We start from the raw sequence: 19,140 nt of genomic DNA, 5'->3' as shown, positions 1-19,140 counted from the left end.
TCAGCTACCAGGCAGGGCGCATCCTCTCCAGCACCATCAACCACGAGCCAATGCTCTGGCTCAGGGAAGAGGAAAGCCGAGAACCTGGCGAAGCTTCTGAGGCCCCGGTCGGTCTCGAAGGATCCAGCCGAGGGGGACCGAGACGGTGACCCCCCCCCAAAGGTGAAGGCCACAGGCCAGCAGAAGGCTGTGAAGGCCTTGATTCGCCCGGCTAAGGCCTCTAGCAAGGAAGTCTCAGCGGCCCTGGCACAGCCTGAGGAGGCTACACCAGTGGAGGCGACCTTGGGGCCCAGAGTTTCTCTGCCACCGTGAGGGAAGCCTTTTTCAGGCCCATCGAGAAGACCCCCGTGAAGATCCCGGCGGAAAAAGAGGGGGGGAGCTGGTGGCCATTGTGGACACGGACACAGCCTCCGAGGAGGAACTGTTTGAAGTCTTGGAGGGCCTCGACGAGGGCGTCGAAGAGGCCCGGTCCCATGGGAGGGATCCCAACCAAGGGGACGACTAGTGCCGGCGAGGTTCCTAGTCAACAGTCGTGCCTGTCGCTTCCAGAGCCGCAGGACAACTCGGCGGCGATTTTGTTGGCAATACAATCCTTATGTTCTGAGATGGACGAGATGAGCCAGAGCCAGGCCTGCCAGGAAGTCCCCCAAACAAGAGAAGACGGACCCATCCAGCCCCGCCTTTTCAGCCCTCGCGGCCTGCTCAACCTTTGCCCACGTCCCCCGTCCCTGGGGATGACACGGGAATGGACACAGCCATGACGGGTACGGATGATGGCGGTGACGACGGGACGCAGCTCCCGTCACCTCCAGCCCGGGCCTCCCCGCCCAACGAGATTGGGTCTTTCCACGCTATGATCGCCAGGGCATCTGAGCTTTTTCAGCTCTCCCCTGAAGAGAAGGAAGGTTTCCTTTACCAACGGCGCGAGGCCAAGAGGAAGACAGTCCTCGCCATGCCTCTGTTGGATGACATCTGGGATGAGGGTCTAACCCTTCTCAAGAACCTGTCTACCTGCCAAGAGGGATCGGTATGAGAACAAGTACCGGGTATCCGACGCGTACCCTTTGTGCCTTAGGGTGCAACCGACCCCTGAATCGGTCATCTCAGCGGCGGCCAAGAAGAAAGCGGGGGGCATCGGCCTCCACGTCAACTTCCCCGCCGGACGGCGAAGGAAAGAAGCTGGATGCAATGGGACGACGAGTTATCTCGTCGGCGGCAACAACGATTAAGGCAGCCAACGCCCTCGCGATCGTGGCCCGCTACGAGAGGGATTTATGGTACCAGATCGCCCCCCCCTGTTGGACTTCCTACCGACAAGAGGGCTGAGGCCCTGGAGATCTTGCAGGAAGGTGAGGTGGCGTCGGACCACGCCATAACGGTGGCTATGGACATTGCCGACGCAGATTTCCACCAGCTAGGCAACGGCGTTTGCCTCAGACGACGCGGTTGTCTCAAGGCGACGGATTTCCACGACGTACAAGCCAAGGTTTTGGACCTGCCGTTCGACGGGAACAACCTGTTTGGGAAAACAGTGGATGAGTCCGTCCAAGCCATGAAGGCAGACAGACAGCTAAGGCCCTAGGAGTTCTCCAGCAACGAAAGCCGTCCTTTCGGAGCTCCGGAGGCAAGCAGGGTGCCTCCAAGAGATTCGGCGGTGGCTCCTCTACGTACCACCAAGCGGCCCGCTCCTCGTCGCAGGAAGCCTATAGAGGACGAGGCAAGTCGGGGGGCGGGGGGTCGTGGGGGGGGAATGTCGAGGGATCCCGCTGTCGTCGCCAGGGAGGCCAAGGCGTCCTCCAAGATTGAACCGCCCGTGGCGTCTGGGCCCCCACCGAAGCACCCCGGTGGGAGGCCAGCTGGCGAAGTTCGTCAGCGTGTGGGAGTCCATCTCCACTGACCATTGGGTGCTGGGGACCCTGGCCCAGGGGCACGCCCTCGAATTTCAAAAAAGTGCCCCCGCATTCCTCCCATGGCCAGGAAGTAAAACCACGTCCCTCAACTACTGTTGGAGGTAAGGGCGATGCTCAAGAGTGCCATCGAGCTCGTCCCAAAAGGCTCCGGAGTATACTCAAGGTACTTCCTTGTGAAAAAGACAGGAGCGTGGCGACCCATCCTGGACCTGCGACGACTGAACAAGTACATCAAGGCACAGAAGTTCCGGATGGTCACCCTCCAGCACGTGCTGGGACAGCTGGAGGAAGGCGATTTCCTGTCGTTGTTGGATTTGGAGGATGCATACTTTCACATTCCCATTCTAAAAGGACACCGTAAGTTCCTCAGGTTCGTAGTCCAAGGGCGGCACTACCAGTTCAAGGCCCTCCCATTCGGATTGAAGTCGGCACCCAGGGTTTTCACCAAGTGGCTCGCTCCAGTGGCGGCTGCGCCTGCAGGGGATCCACGTCTACCCCTACCTGGACGATTGGCTCATCCGCGCAAGGACAAGGGAGCTCGCCGTAGAACACACAGCGAAGACCGTCCAGCTGCTCACGGACCTGGGGTTCTCCATCAACTTCCCCAAGTCCCACCTGGTCCCCTCAAGTCGCACTGTTTCTGGGAGCCAAGCTCGACACAGTGGCGCGTCTGGCCTTGGCGTCGGAGGAAAGGACAAAGGCCATCCTAGGCAAGGTGCAGCGTCTACTGGCCACGGACGTGGCCTGGGTGAGGTCCATCAAGTCCCTCCTCTGGATGATGTCCTCTTGCATTTATCTTGTGCGCCTGTGCAGGCTGCAGATGCGCCCTCTGCAGGAGTTCCTCAACGCCCGCTGGATTCAAGCGACTGGCAGCTCCGAGGACAGGATCCCTCTCAACGAGACCTTCCGATGAGTGATCCGGTGGTGGGGCGCCAGCGCTCATCTAGCGGCAGGGACAGACTTTCAGACCCGGCCCACAAGGCGACGGTGATGACAGATGCCCCCCCCTGGAGGTCTGGGGAGTGCACACCGGAGATCTTCACGCGAGAGGCCTTTGGCTCCCGGAGGAGAAACTGCTCCACATCAACATCCTGGAGCTCCGGGCAGTGTTCTGGGCCCTCGGGTCCTTTCTCCAGTCCCTCAAGGGCAAGGTGGTGAGGATCTTCACCACCACCACAATGGTCTACATCTGAAAGCAGGGCGGAACCAGATCCCCAGCCCTATCCAAGGAAGCCCAGGATCTGCCGTTTCATCTGGCAGGGATAAAAAAACACCATTGCCGACTCACTCAGCAGAAAGCTGTGCTTGTGCCACGAGTGGGAACTATGCCAGGATCAAGTGGACCGACTCTTTCAGCGATGGGGCAAACCCCAGATCGACCTGTTCTCGACGGCGACAAACTCGTGCCAGAGGTTCGCCAACAGGTTTCCCCAACCGAGGAGCAATGCTTTCTCGTTCCCCTGGGACGGCCTGTTCCTATATGCGTTCCCTCCGTTGCTGCTCCGACTCATCAGCTCAAGAGGTCCCGGTGCAGGATGATCCTCGTCGCACCGGCGTGGCCGAGGCAGATCTGGTTCCCGGACCATCTGGACTTGTCGGTGTCCCTACCGGTCAAGCTGCCGACGGACGCAGATCTCCTTTCCAGAGAAGCAGGCGCCATCCTTCATCACGACCCGGAGTCGCTGAACTTGCAGGTCCGGCTCCTGCATCATTAGAGTTTGGAGGGTACGATATCCCGGCTGCCTGCAGAGCGGTTCTTGCAAAGGCCAGGGCGTCCTCAACTCTCAAGTGCTACGGACATAAGTGGAAGAGATTCTCTGTCTGGTGCCGTGCGCAGAAGATTAACCCTCTGCGGATTACAGCCCCACAAGTACTGCCGTACCTACTGTCGCTGGCCAAGGCTGGACTAGCTCACGCTTCCATCAAGATACATCTGGCTGCGATCTCCCGATAGACCAGAACTACGGGACGGGCATCCTTGTGGTCTCATCGCCTAGTGAAGGAATTTATGAAGGGACTGTTCCGATCATTCTCACTGGTGAAGGCTCCTGCCCCGGCGTGGGAACTCAACGTGGTGCTGTCTAGGCTCATGGGGGCACCATTCGAGCCTCTGCATTCTGGGCCGTTGAAGTTCCTGTTGTGGAAGACAGTTTTTCTTGTGGCAATCGCCTCTGCACGACGAGTGGGAGAGGTCCAGGCCCTATCCTGCAAGCTTCCATACTTGACTTTTCACGACACGAGGGTGGTGCTGAGGACGCACCCCTCCTTTATGCCCAAGGTGCCGTCGGACTTCCACCTCAACGAGCCCTTGGTGTTACCAGTTTTCTTCCCGTCGCCGGCTGAGAGGACTTTGCACTCGCTGGATGTGGCTAGAGCGCTGAAGTTCTACATGGACCGCACGAGGTCGCAGCCGTTTGTGAACGTTGGACCTGTGAACCAAGGGAAGGCTCTCTCGAAGGCTTCCATTTCCAGATGGCTCTCCGGCTGCATCAGGCACTGTCACCGGTTGGCAAACCGACCGTTGCCCGGCCGTCCGAGAGCCCATTCGACCAGAGCGATCGCTGCTACCACGGCGTTCTTGTCTGGTGTGCCCCTGCTGGACATCTGCAGGGCTGCTACGTGGAGGTCGACGCACCCCTTCACGAGATTCTACTGCATCGGCCGGGATTCCAGGTAGGAGTCCAGAGTCGGCCAAGCAGTGCTGCACACGCCTGAAGGTGGGCCTGGTGGGGAGGTAATAGTTGCTTAATGTTGAGTTTATGTAATGCTTAATGTTGACCCTTTTGCCACCTCCCGTGTTGTGCATGTGTGTATGTTATGTTATTTTATCTTATACCGTGCCAAAGCCCGTAGGCATCCAGGCGCCGAGAGACAAACATGCAGGCTACCCATGAGGAGAGTGGGTACTAATGAAAGATCGGTCTTCAACTGTTTCCTAAGGGAGAATAAATCCTTGGTCTTACGCAATGTAGCTGGTAACGTATTCCAGGCATTAGCGCCTTGGATATAAAACGCTCTGCCCAGCCCACGGGATCGTTTCACATGATGTTGGACTAGTAAGAGGTCTTCCGCTGATCTGAGCCTTCTTGAGGGTTGGTAAACACTTACAACATCCTTCAAATAAGTTGGTGCAGTCCCAAAGACGCATTTATGACAGATGGTGAGTAGCTTAAACCGAATTCGGGCCTCAACAGGAAGCCAGTGTAGCTTTTCCCTAGCAGCAGTAATTGGTTCTGAATATTTCATTTGGTAGATGATGCGAATAGCTTTGTTTTGGACTTCAAGGATGTTGGCTTTACTTGCCCCACATAGGAGAGCATTACAATAATCCACGTGTGGTAGAATAACAGCTCTCACCAGTTTAGTACGGTTTTCCATGGAAACAAGTGGGGCAACCTGTCTGAGCACTTTAAGGTGGTAGTTAGTGCTCTTTGATATGGCAGCAACGTGAGCTTCACAGTCTAAGCTACTCTCCATAAAGGTGCCTAACGTTTTAGCTTTCTGTGCAACTTTTACAGCTACCATCAATCCTGAAACCTGATTACGCCTGGTCCAGTTTAGTTAGTACCTGACGGGGTCCGAATAGCATGAGCTCGGTCTTCGATGCATTAAGGCAGAGCCAGTTTGTAGACATCCATTTTTTTTTTTATCAGTTGATATACCATATCTACCAAATTTTGGTCTGTGTCTTGATTACCCGTGATGTCAAGGACCAATTGGAAGTCATCTGCATAATTGCAAAGGGGAGGATGTAAATATTAAATAATAAAGGGGAGAGGCAGGCCCCCTGTGGAACTCCACTGGTCAACAGTTGAGGTTCCGAGGCAGTCCCCCCAGTATATCTGCGATCGACGACCCTCTAGGAATGATCTTAGCCATTCTATAGCATTTGCAGAGAGGCCCCCAACTGAATGCATTCTCTCAAGAAGTATGTTATGATCAAGCAGGTCGAAAGCTGCCGATAGGTCCAACAGCATCAGCAGCCCTGACCTGCTTTCTTCTAGCTTAGAAAGCATGAGTCTGCAAGTCCAGGAAGCCGGTCTCAGTGCCATGATGGCTTCTAAAACCTGACTGTTTAGTATATCAGCCATCGATACATAATCCTGCAATTGGATGGTTGCAACCTTGTCTATAAGTTTGAGTAGAAACAGGGTATTTGTAATTGGCCTTAGGTTGGCGGATTCAGAGGGATCCAGTCTACCTTTTTTTTTAGTAAAGGTGAGACTGCAACATTTTTCAGTGGCTGGGGGATTTTGCCTGACCGAAATGAGGCATTTGTAAATCTACATAGGAAAGGCGCAAATTGCTTTGTGCTCCAAGATGATTTTGGATGGGAGGAGTTCACCTGGGCAGTTGGTAGGCCGCATAGATTTCATAATGTTAATCATTTCTACTACAGTGGTTTCCTTAAAGGTGAAACCAACTGCAGGTTCAGTTTTGGTGACAGTATTAGGCATAGACTTTTGTTCAGTAACCGTTGGTTTAGCATCAGGTTGTGATACCTGACTGGACAGCAGTATAGTCTTAACTGTGTGCGATGGGAGAGTCAGTTTCCTGCTTAATTTTATCTTGACCTTTGCGTAGTTTATCCGCAAAAGCTTTCTGCACACGATTGCAGTCCTCAATGGTGGGTTTAATAGTAGAACCACAAGCGGTGGGTTTTTCCCAAGATCTAAAAAGGCGAAAAAGTTCTTTGGTCTGATCACCTGCAGAATTGATTTGTTTGTTATAATAAGTTTTCTTGGCCTTGAGAATAGCTAATTTGTATTGTTTCTCTTTTAGCTTCCAGTCTGCCAAGTTGGCCATAGAACCATCTTTACGCCAGATATGTTCGGCCTGCCTTTTACTTGCTCTGAGGTCAATCAGAGAAGGAGAGAACCATTTCTGGCGATTTGGTAAATCCCTGACCAACTTATCTTTCATCGGAGTGAATTGATCAAGCATATCAGTGGTCAGTTTATTATATTTGTCTATTAATGATTCTGGATCATCAGTATCCTTGGTTACGGTCATCAAAGAATGTAGGTAATCAGCTAGGACGGGTGTGGTTATATTTTTTAAATTTTGGACTCTGGATGCAAGGGAACATGCACTCTGCGCGCAAGGGCTGGAAGCCGCAAAGCACAGGTGACAAAGAAATGATCCGACCAAATACATGGTGTGGTCAAAAAATCTTCTACAGATAAATTACTGCTGCCAACCCAGTCCAAGATGTGGCCCTTTTTGTGTGTTGGGTCAACATTATGGATTGTGATATGGTGGTTAGCCAGCATTTTTTCTAATGACAAAGCTTCCTTGTCTCTCCGGTCACCTTTCCAGCGGTTGAAATCACCCAGGATGACCAAGCCAGCATTGGAGGTTAGCATAGGCGAGATAAGATTAACTAAATCTTCATTAAATCTAACAAACTTCAGGAGGTCTATAGAAAATAACCAAATTTAAGGCAACGTTGGGGTTGGATGTCAACTTAATGTGTATCATGTCAGTTCCACAACATTCAATTTGAACTTCATAAAATCCTAGGTATTTGTTACATATGATGGCCATTCCTCCTCCCACTGCCCCTTCTGTTTCCCGAAAAAAGCATAGTCAGGGGGGGGGGGGGGTCACCTGCTCTTTGGTAGGTCCATGGGAGTCAGTAAGCCATGTCTCAGTGTGTGCTGCTATGTATTCTTATATTCATGAACGTGTGAATCCATGCCAGACCCCATGCTGGAGAAGGAACAAGTTACTTACCTGTAACTGTTGTTCTCCAGCATGGGTCTGGCATGGATTCACATGCGAACTCTCCCTCCTTACCCCTCTGCGGCTCTTCACTTGGTCATACGTGCTACCAAATCTGAAGATGGCTGCCACAGGCGGGGCTTAGGGAGAGGGCAGTCATTGGCTGGGGGCAGTATGACCCAGAGACCAGTGATTGGTTACTACTAAGGAAGACAGATCAGAAACGAAACTGAGAGTGATTTTCTTTTTTTTTCTTTACCGAGGATTCCCAGCCTGACGATGCGGAATATTCATGAGCATGTGAATCCATGCCAGACCCATGCTGGGGAACAACAGTAACAGGTAAGTAACTTGTTCCTTCCAGAACCGCTCATTTTGCAGGAAATTTTAACCCTGCTAGAGAAAGGTGCAATAGAACATGTACCTGTAGCGGAGAGGAACAAAGTTTGGTACTCCCCTTATTTTCTCATCCCAAAGAAGGACGGAGGACTGAGACACATCTTGGACTTAAGAAAATTGAACAAGTTCCTCTGGAAGGACAAGTTCAAGATGGTAACCTTTTCTCAGATCCTTCAGGCTCTCCAACTCCAAGACTGGTTGGTATCATTGGACCTTCAGGATGCTTATTTTCATGTGCCAATCCATCCCAAGCACAGAAAATACCTGAGGTTTGCAGTTGGCGGTTCTCATTATCAGTTTCGAGTTCTGCCTTACGGGCTGACCTCCGCTCCAAGTGAAAACACCAAGCTGATGGCGGTAGTGGCAGCGAGTCTCGGGAGAGTGGGGGATTCACGTCTACCCCTACCTGGACGACTGGTTGATCAGAGCACGTGCTCCAGAACAAGCTCGGGAACATCTTTCGATCACCTACCACTTCCTCCACAACCTGGGCTTCTCCCTCAATTTCAAGAAGTCCCACATGATACCATTCCCAACAACTCAAGTTTATCGGAGCATTCTTGGACACTTCCTCGGGCAAAGCCTCGCCGCCCGAGGTAAGAGCTATCCACATCCAGCAGATGGTAACAAAATTCCAGAAAGCCCAGCATCTGCCGGCCTTCGATTTTCTGAGGTTGCTCGGCCTCATGGCATCCTGCATTTTTGTGGTGCCAGAGGCCAGACTGAGGAGATACCTCCAATGGGCTCTCGGAACTCCGTGGTCCCAATTCTTGGGTAATATGTCAGATCTTCAAGTCCCGAGCGCAGTGGCTCAGGATCTATTCTGGTGGGCTTGCAACAACAACATCCTCAAGGGAGAATCTTTTTGGCAACCATGGCCGGAGATGATAATGGTAACGGACGCCTCACTCACGGGGTGGGAGCTCACACCAGAGATCTGACAATCAGCGGATGTTTGTCTCTATCGGAGTCCAAACTACACATCAACCTTTTGGAGCTGAGGGCAATCGGACTAGCGCTGAAAGCCTTCCTGCCCTCTGTACAGGGAAAGGATGTCCTGATAATGACGGACAACACAGTGGCCATGCACTATCTCAACAAAAGAGGAGGCGTAGGATCACTACCTCTGTGCAGAGAGGCGATGCAGCTCTGGTTCTGGGCAATACGAGAAGGAATCTTCTCTATCGCCAGTTCACCTAGCCAGAGAGCAGAACATGGCGGCAGACTCTCTGAGCAGGCAGAGCAGTCTCGCACGAGTGGGAGTTGGCTCAGGAAGTCCTTCTGGAGATCTTCGCCCTTTGGGGAACCGCTCAAGTGGATCTGTTCGCAACCACAGTAAACCGGAAATGCGATCAGTATTTCTCAAGGGAATTTTCCCCTGAGAGGAGCGTTCGTGGTGGATTGGGATTTTCCCCTGCTGTATGCGTTTCCTCCAGGCCCTGTGATTCCTCAAGTAATCAGGAGGTTGAGAAAGTTCAGGAAAACCATGATTCTAATTGCCCCAGACTGGGCCAGGAGGATGTGGTACCCGGACCTTCTGGACATGGTCATCTGCCCTCCAGTACGTCTTCCACAAAGGATCTTCTCTCGCAAGAGGAAGGTCGGGTTCTCCATCCAGAGGTCAAGACACTCAACCTACATGCATGGTTTCTGAGAGGTTGAGATACAAGGATTGGGATCTTTCGGATGACGTAATGGAGATTTTGCTTTCGGCCAGAAGGCCAGAAACAAAATCCTTGTACCGGTGTCGTTGGAACAAGCTCAGTAACTGGTGCAAAGATAGGGATGTGGACCCTTTTCAATGTGGCACCCCAATGGTGCTTTCTTTCCTGTTACATCTAGCCAATCTGGGGCTCCAGATTGGAACAATCAAAGGATATCTTGCCGCGCTGTCCATTTTTAAGCACTCCTCAGAAGAGGTTTCTTACTTTAAAATTCCATTAATCATACAGTTCCTAAAAGGACTTACCAATGTTTATCCACCAGTACCGTTTCATGTTCCATCTTGGGATTTAAACCTAGTTCTTAAATTCCTAACTTGTATACCATTTGAGCCTCTGCACTCCTGTCCATTGAGGCTTTTAACACTAAAAACTGTCCTTCTTGGGGCATTAACATCAGCCCGCAGGGTTAGTGAACTACAGGCTCTCTCCTGTAAACCTCCATATACCATCTTTTACAAGGATAAGGTAGTTAAGATTAAACCATCCTCCTTACCGGTTTCCGACTTCCATTTGTCACAGAAAATTATTTTACCAACATTCTATCCTCCTCATTTGGGAAAAGAAGAGGAGAGATTACATAGACTGGACCCCAAGAGAGCCCTCAGCTTTTACATTTCAAGAATGACAAAAGTTCAAGATGACCAACTCTTTGTGGGTTACACAGATCGTAAATTGGGGTTAGCGGTGACAAAACAAACTATCCCGCTGGATCATTCTAGCTATATTGGAATGCTGCAGATTAGCAGGAAAAGACCCACCGGATGGGCTAGGTGCTCACTCCACTAGGGGAATGGCTACTTCTGCGGCTTTGAAGAGGGGAGTCCCTGCAAAAGACATTTGCTTGGCTGCAACATGGGCATCCATGCATACCTTTATCAAACATTACTGCTTAGATGCCTCTTCCTCCAATGAGTGGTTATTTGCCAGAGCGGTACTTCACTCCGTCCATGAAAACAAAAACTAGCACTCCCACCTCCAAATTGATCACTGCTATGGGAGTCTATCACAAGATGAGCAATACGTGGATGACACAATCCATTCGAAGAACAAGTTGCTTACCAACTGTAACGTTCTTTCGAATGGATGTTCCTCCCACTTATTCCTCATTGACCCTCCCAGCCTACCCCGCAGTACAGTTTACGTTTTCTTACACACTCATGATGGGCCTATCAGTCACAGCATACGCCTGGATGTTTCACGAGTATTTCCTCAAAACAAAACTGAAGCCAACAGGCGCAGCTCGAGCTACTTATACCAACAGTGACGTTGACACAGAACGGAGCCCGTCGAGGGACAATCAACGCCACGACCTCGAGCACAGCATCCTCTGCCGAATTTTTTTTTTTTCTCCAAAGCAGCGAAGCTGGCGATAATGAGTCCTCACAAGATGAGGAATACGTGGGAGGAACATCAGTCGAAAGAAGGTTACGGTTGGTAAGTACCTTGTTCTTCTGATTAAAGGAGTTGGCTCTTGCAGTAATTGGCTTGGCTACTGCTCTGTATATATCGGATGTCTCATAAAGCAGTTGTCCAGGAGTTGAAGAAAATAGTAAGCTGTGTTGGCCACTCTGCCCCCAAGTGGACGTTTGTGCATGAACAGAAGTTGTTGCCACTTCACACGAAGTCTTCCTATGGAGTCTTCTGGTAGTCTCATGATCAACAAGCGGTCAGGAACCCAGGGTCTCACACTTTCGGACATTATTCAAACACATGGGCAGATCTAGTGTATTGCAGTCATGATAAGATGGTCACCAGGGTAAAAGCGCCGGAGGCCTAAGCGAGGCCCTTTGGTGGGGTGATCTCAATAGCTAGCCGCTGAGACCGCAGCCTGGGAGACGGCGATTCAGGTACAGAGGCTGGACTCCAGTGAAGAACTACTCCGTTGGGTGGCGTTAACAGTGCCATTGCTCAAGACATCGCCTCGGTCAGTACGGACAGTCCCGGCCCGGCCCGAGGTCCAGAAGAAGACTGTGGATGTATCTGAGGTCTCGGAGGGAGGGAGGGAGGGGGGTGGGGCGGGAGGGTTGGGAACATTATGTTCTTGAATTATGCATACTGCATTGACTAATCAATGATCCTTTATTTGTTGAAAACCCAATAAAGAAATAAAAAATGTAAAAAAAATGCCCACCAGGGTGTAATTGAGGAGAATTCCAAGATGGCCATAGGAGTGGTCGGGTCAGATTAAGCATTGAGAGCAGTGCAATGTTGTGCAATCCTAGCATATCAAATCCCTACCCAATAGGGAGCTAGTGCTTAATGTTTTTTGCAAACAGTCACTTGCCAACGCTTACCGCAAATTCCTGGGAGTGCTTCATGCCTGCTGGAAGGTTCCCCAGAGCCCAGCACCTGTGGAGAAGAGATTTGGATTTCATTCAAGTAAGGCAAGTCAGCAGCACGTCCTCTACAAAAAAAGTAAAGCTACTGAATTGCTCTGGGCAGCTTTCAATTGCTTTCTTCAGCAATGCAGTCAGAATGGCTAGTTGACAACCCTTCTCTGGAGTGCTAATAGCCCAAGATTGTTTGGTATTGGACGGCCCCTCAGTGATGTGGCACGGCAACCTGCACTGTGCTAATATGGCAGGACCAAGCGTGAGTGGCACATGGTCCTTTTTTGTAATGGCTTGGACAGCACAACCCATAGCATTGAAGCTGACCAGAATAATTCCTTGTGGTTATGTTCTACACCTTGCAGTTGCAATCTAGTCCTGTGTTGATGTCGTACAAGCTTTGGAGTTTTATGTCTTGTGTCACCACACGACTTCTGTGCATTGCTGCTAGTGTACTGTTGTGACTTTAAATATTGCTTTTATTGGTTTTGTTGTATATTGGTTAAAACAAGTTCAACCGGAACACTATAAATACATTTCAAAATAGTTTTGATTTCACATTTTTATAATTGCAAGAGAATAAATTCATATTGCATGGTAATACAATACTATATACAAAGCATTCGGTTCACTACTATACCTCAATCAAATCCTGGCCCATCAGATGTATCCCCAAGACTTGGACTGTTAACTGTAAGAACCACAGCAGTCGACCTACAAGGCAGTTAAAACACACGTTTTCACCATCACTATTACGCATACTTTTCAAAATACACTTCAAGTGCAAGGTTCGTTTACCAATCCACTTGGGACAACAGATTGTATTTCAGGGACTCTGGTGTGGCTTGATCATTACAAAATCTACAAAATGCACGCTCCAGAAGTATAGCTTCATCTATTCTCAATCTCACTAGTACGAATAAGTCCACCTGAAACGTAACTCTATTGTACGAGTGACTAGGGAATAAAATTAAATGAGTATACCCAGACCCATTTATATTCGTGTTTCTGTTGTAGCAAATTAAATCCATGAAATTCATCCACAGTGCAACACCAATCATGCTAAGAGCTTTTTTTTACTGGAGAAAACACAAAACCCTGCAGCAGATGACCCCTTCCAACTTCACAATCTGCTCAAAAACCCATGGTTGCGGAATTCCCATGCCATAGAATACTGATATTACTTTACTCTCATAAGGAGTCCATGAAAACCTACAGTACTTGTATCTGACACGTGACCTCTATCTAACACGTGACCACAGTGCCTTAGCCTTACACAGCAAGTGTCCCTCAATTTATTATTTTTTTCATAATGGGAATCCAAAGTATCTTGATTCGGCTTCCACGTAAAACCGACCACTTCTTATTCTAATTTGTACCACCTTCATTTTCCTGGGATTAGTAACTGAGGTGGCTCCGGTTTACTGGGCAAATGTAGTATGCAGTAATCCATCTCTGCAATCCCACAGGGTTTCGATCAAAAGGCAGAAAGAAATCCTCAGCATAGGCAAGCCAGATGAACCTAGGAGTAGCCAAATTTGGCGGCACAAAAGAATGTTCAATACTTTCATCCACCTCTAATAACATCAGAGGCAGTGGGCCAAATTGCACCCCTGCCGCAGGCCCTTCCCTGTGGATACTTTCCTTGAAAGGATCCTTCGTGATGAAGCCATAATTGTATGTTGGAATGCTCGTGTAGTCTCACAATCCAATTCAGAAACCCAGCCGGTATACCCCACTTACTAAGCTTTGTCCAGAGGTGTCTGCAAAAGCAGGTGTCATAATTAATGGATGCTATATATACTTTCACAATCCCTAATCCAGACCAGCTCCTGCAGATGACTGAAGACAAAGATGTTCCCTTTCTAAAACCAGTCCAGTTTTTTTAATCTGCCCGCCTTCATTGCCCAACTCTCCAGGTGTAATAATGTGTGGTCTTAATACCTTGCTATCCACTTCAAGCATACTAATGGGACGATAATTTTCCGGATCCGTTCTTTGACCCCTCTTATGCACTGGAATGATATATAGGTCTACCAAGAGTAGGGAAAACGCCCCAGGTCTACCACCTCCATGATGCGAATTGTTAATGATTGCCCATACACATGATCACCCTTAAACTGTGGGACAGGTGCCCGCGAGTTGCTTGAACGAACATGATCTTGCACCGACTCTCAAAATTAATAACCACAGTATTATCACTTTGGGTCGTAAGCATGTCAAAGGAAGTTCCCATCCTCTAAAGTTCATTTAGACTTTAAATATTTGTTCATTAAATTACTTTCTGATATTTCTTTCATTCATAGAAAAAGCCAGACGAGGAGCAGAGTAAAGGATTGCAAGTATCTGGACTCTCCTGGGTAAAGCCTGGGTCTGTGCAACCTTTTAGCAAAGACGATAAACCTGCACAGTCGTAGCTATGGATCACAGCACTTCTTGTCGGAGGAGAAGGGGCAACCGCTGCTACATGGCTTGATCTACGCCTTTTTGAATTTGTACAAATCTATAACTTAATTATGACCATGACTGTAAAACAAATGTGCAACCTGCTGAAATAGATGATTGACTAATTTTCAGATTTTACTGATGTATTCATATGCATTTACATGGAATGTTGCATTTCTCTATATACTTCAAAAGCTAACTTTCTGTCCTGACAATTTTGGTAATGTGTGCAATTTATTTAACTTGGGGCTTTGAGAAAGTGGTGCTTGGTATGGAACATTACTGAAGACTGACAGAATTCTTTCCACACTACATATTGTATAGAGAACTTGAAACTATATTTAATGTTTTTAAATGCCTTGTTTCTGCTTTGTAAATATGTTTAGGATATACAATTTGTAAATAGCTTGTTAAATAACTTCACATCTAGCACTTTCTCTGGGGGGAAGTTGAGGTTGTCCTCTGCACCTCAGAAAATGGATTTGTTGCATAAGCACACATTAGTCTCAGCATGTTGTGATAACGGGACCACCTTCACCTGCTCTCAGGACCCTTTTAAAAATGATCTTTATCTTAATTTGTTTTTTCTTTAAATATGTTTTTATTTGAGGGTTTCTTTGAGATGCAAGTCCTCTACTGTGACTAATGTGTTGCTTAATTGTGGCATCTTTTTATATGTATAATAAAATGTATGAATGCAACCAAATTGTGAGTTCCTTTGATATTTGATTGGTTTCATAAAAATTCTACTACCCCGATTTTCAAGAGAATTTCTTTTTTTATTTTATTTTTTATTTTTTTTTTCCCCCTCCAAACTTGGAAAGTTCAGTCATATAAACCTGGTAGAGCCTGGGAAGCATGGTGGCCTTCACACAAGGAGTTGTACCCCCTCAAGTGTTCTCCCTTGTAGCAGGAACCATCGCAAGCATTCATTTGGTGCCGTAATTGCATCTGGCCATTGACATGGAAGGTCATAAGGAGGCCTCCTTGTAAAACTGTCGACTTAGCGCACTTCAGGCTATTTATTTATTCGCATTTGTTGAGCGCACAGCAGACCGAAGGCATCGTAGCGCTTGTTACAGAGTTGCTTATACTTAGTTACATACAGTTCATGTCCGTTGGTTTTACATAGGACGATAATCTTATTTAGATACATACATCCTGCATTGAACAGCAGGAGGATCAGGTGTACAAGGTTAGCTGAAGAGGGCGGTTTTGAGTTTTTTGCGGAAGGTGAAGAGGGATGTTTCAGCTGAGGTCAGTGGGCAGGAGTTCCAAAGCTTTGGTGCGAGGAAGGGGAATCCTATGCCTCCTGCTTTAGATCTGTTGATGCGCGGTGTAGTTAGTTGATTAGTGTATTGTGCTCTTATCGGTCTAGTGGATTGAGTTTTACATAATGTGTCAGATAGGTAAGACGGTGCTGCGAGATTGATGCATTTATGCGTGGTGGTGAGAATTTTGAAGGAGATACGGTCCTTGACTGGGAGCCAGTGGGCTGTCTTCCTAGCTTGTGTGATGTGACTTTGACATGGGAAGGGATGCTTTCTAGTAGTCCTATGCTCCTGGTATAAATTGAGCTGAATGTGTTCTATACAGATTAGCCAATGGTTGGTTTACTGCACAAAAGGTTTTAACCAGCATGGATCAAACATGTGTTCTTACTTGGGTGTATCCTACTTGTGGTCCTTTCCAACTGGCACCTGCTATAACCTGTGCTCCGAGACAAGGTCGGCCACGATGTTGCTGAGGGCTCTTCTTTGTTCCAGGCCCAAATGCTAAATACAAATACTTGGTGTGTAAGGAATAATGTAGTCACACTAGTGACTACTGTGCTTGTAGCCAGTTTCCTCAGTTACATGCGTGGCAGTGACTTCTTGCCCAGATTCTACCTTGCTCCCAGCACCCACCCTTCAGTCATTTTGTCTGAGGGGGTCCTCTTGGAGGCATGGACCAGACTGGGATGGAGATGGTCATATGGAGGAGATGGGCATATGGAGGAAAGGGGCCCTATGGGCTGGGACTACAAAATTCTTTTTTTAATTTCTCTTCTGCCACGTCACAGTTCCTCTGTACTTGCAAGGTTCTCAGCCGCTCCTTTGTGTGAAAGGATGCTTACAATTTTATAGACACTGCACATTAAGTCGCCAACCACCCAAAGATGTGAAGCGCCTCCTGGCCAACCTGGGTGTTGGACCTAAACTGTTTCCATGGCATAGTGCCATTTTGGACATTTTCCAGCAGGATTTGGTGCTGAAAGGCCACCTTAGCCTAGTATATGGCCACGCAGACCTTTCTGTTGAAGAGGATAGTCTATGATCTAGTGGGCTATTTCATTTAGTGTGCATTTGCAAAACGCTTATACATCAAGTAAATTGTGTTTCAAAGCGCCAACAGGGAGGGAACCTGGGAAAGAAAAGCAAATGGAACAGAGGTGGACCTACTAGGCCTTGTGAGCATTCAGAACTTGCATGTGCAGAGGGAGAAGGGATGAAGTGGGGGATAAGTGCTAGAACTACTTAGCACCTTTTGTAGCATGGTGAAGAACCCAGAACTAATTCTGACTTCATGGCATACCTTGCCCTCTAGGTAAAATGTCGGTGCCCTGTGACCATCCAGTGTGTATGGATTTATTTTTAATGGAAGTATGACTGGAGCGTAATCTTTAAAATCTAGGGAGATCTTTGGGGAAGAAAAGCGGGTTGAGGGGGGAGGGAGCACCTTGTTGCTGTGGAAAGAGCCTGGATCTCATGTATCCTGCGGGCATCAGGAAGACCAGACCTTCCAATGCCATGAGCTGAAAAGGTTTATGCACTGGAGTGGAGTCGTCTTGGCATTGACTGAAGGCCCATCGAACAAGATCCAAGCAATTCTAAAGTGAAATCCTAGCTGCAGCAGGAGACTAGGCTCTGATGGGCCAGTTGTTGAGGTAGGGGGTAGATATGAATTCCGTCCTTGGGCTGCTTTGACGCTATCGCTTTGGCCAAGAACGGAGGATTTTTTTTTATTTTATTTTTTTAACAAAGTTGGTATCCGCTGACAACCTCAGGAATTTGCAATTGGGGGCAGGGCAGGGTTTGGATGTCGCTTGATTCTACTGGATGCATAATTCCAAATCCCAGAGTGCATAACCAATTCCCTTTTGTGAGCCGGAATGGATCTATGCTGCTGTTGCTAATTTGAACCTTCTCCTTTGGGGAGAATTGTTTTGAAGGATGAGAATTGGTTTTAAGCTCCCATGCCCTTTCGTTAACTTCCCGGGTGATGACAATGCTGGGACAACACTCCCAATGAGGGAGGTACTACTATACCCACCCTCATCCACCGCTTGGAAATATGTGCTAGATTTGATAAGATGAAGGTAGGGTTGACGAGAATTATTAAGGGAGGGAGCAGAAGGTGAGACCCTGTATGATGAGATTCAAGAGTAATTTGTTTAGAATTGTTCACGCCTTGTGAAGGTTTATATTGTGGCCCCCAACTAGGGTGGTATGCTTCTTGGGTGTAGGCCCTTGGTTTGTGGCATAGTGAGGAAGAAGCCATTCATGGGTCTGTTTTTTCCTGGCCTGCCCCGAAAAAGAGGAATCCTGGCAGCTGCATGTGTGCACATGATCCTTAATGCTTCTGAACCCGTGAAGATTGCCTCTTCTGTTATCAATTAGTTTAGTGTTTGAATGCAGACTTGATGGTAATGGCTGAAGGGGACTAAACTGTCTGATTTTATTTGTTAGATTGTTCGCGTTTCTTTGTGAGTGCTTGCCCAGTTGAATTGTTGAAAGGGAGGGCCCTAAGCTTTCTGTAAACCTTTGGGACCATCTTTGTGTATTGTGTTCTATGTGCTTGGTGTTTGTCCTAGCCTACACACACTCCCCTGGATGCTGTCTCAATATGGCATGTCATGGCTTACAGCATATCAAGGCATGCTTATTCTTGGTGACTTCAATCCCCACCTTTTCTTATACCTACTCTAATCTTCCACTCTTACATTACTGTATTCCTTCCATCTGCTAACTATTCCTACTCCCTTTCCATCTGGTTCTTCTCTGATCTTTCAACTTTTCCCAGTATTTCTTCTGTTACGTTATTCCATTTCCTTTCTCTGATCACTTTCTTTCGTATTCTCGCTTGTACTAACCTCCCTTCCACCAGTTTCATCTTTTAAGAGACGTGATCTGCGCTCTTTCTCTCCTGCATCTTTTTCTACTGTTATCACGCTCTTCTCCCTTTGCTTGAGACTTTCACCTAACGCTGCCTCATCTATATACACCCCATCTCTTCTGGACACTCTTGATACTTTCTTGCCCATTCTTCCCTACTTCAAGAACTTCCCAGCCATAGATGAATCCCTCCGCAGCTCATCCCGACTTATTTTGAGAAGGGCTGAGCAGTGATAATGTAAATCCCAATTATCTGTTAATCTTCTACTGCCCAATCAAGCTATGATGCTGATCTCCTGGACTTTCCTCTCAACCTAGTCTTCTGTGTCATACCCTGAATTGCATCTCGTCTCCCCCTTACTGATCATGTGACCCTTTTATCTCACTGCCTCCTGACTTTGCTGAATATTTTGCAGACTTCTGTTCTTTGCTCTTCTATGTCCTCCTCACCCTC

At 48.2% G+C, this 19,140-nt stretch overlaps 1 protein-coding gene across 3 annotated transcripts in view; it reads left to right on the top strand.

The window, feature by feature from the left end:
• AKTIP (AKT interacting protein) overlaps positions 1–15,238 on the top strand; it is a 154,263-nt gene extending 139,025 nt beyond the window's left edge. For 2 of the 3 annotated variants that reach the window (XM_069639558.1, XM_069639556.1), the window contains one exon: positions 14,394–15,238. In XM_069639558.1, coding sequence (XP_069495659.1) covers positions 14,394–14,504 — 111 coding nt within the window. In that variant the 3' untranslated portion in view covers positions 14,505–15,238. The remainder of the gene's footprint in view (positions 1–14,393) is intronic. The other variant, XM_069639560.1, reaches the window with a different exon arrangement.
• Positions 15,239–19,140: the final 3,902 nt, after the last annotated feature.

This window comes from Ambystoma mexicanum, chromosome 1q (genome assembly GCF_040938575.1).
Source record: "Ambystoma mexicanum isolate Mex_15411 chromosome 1q, UKY_AmexF1_1, whole genome shotgun sequence".
Taxonomy (NCBI): Eukaryota; Metazoa; Chordata; class Amphibia; order Caudata; family Ambystomatidae; genus Ambystoma; species Ambystoma mexicanum.
This window is presented reverse-complemented; position numbering and strand designations above follow the sequence as displayed.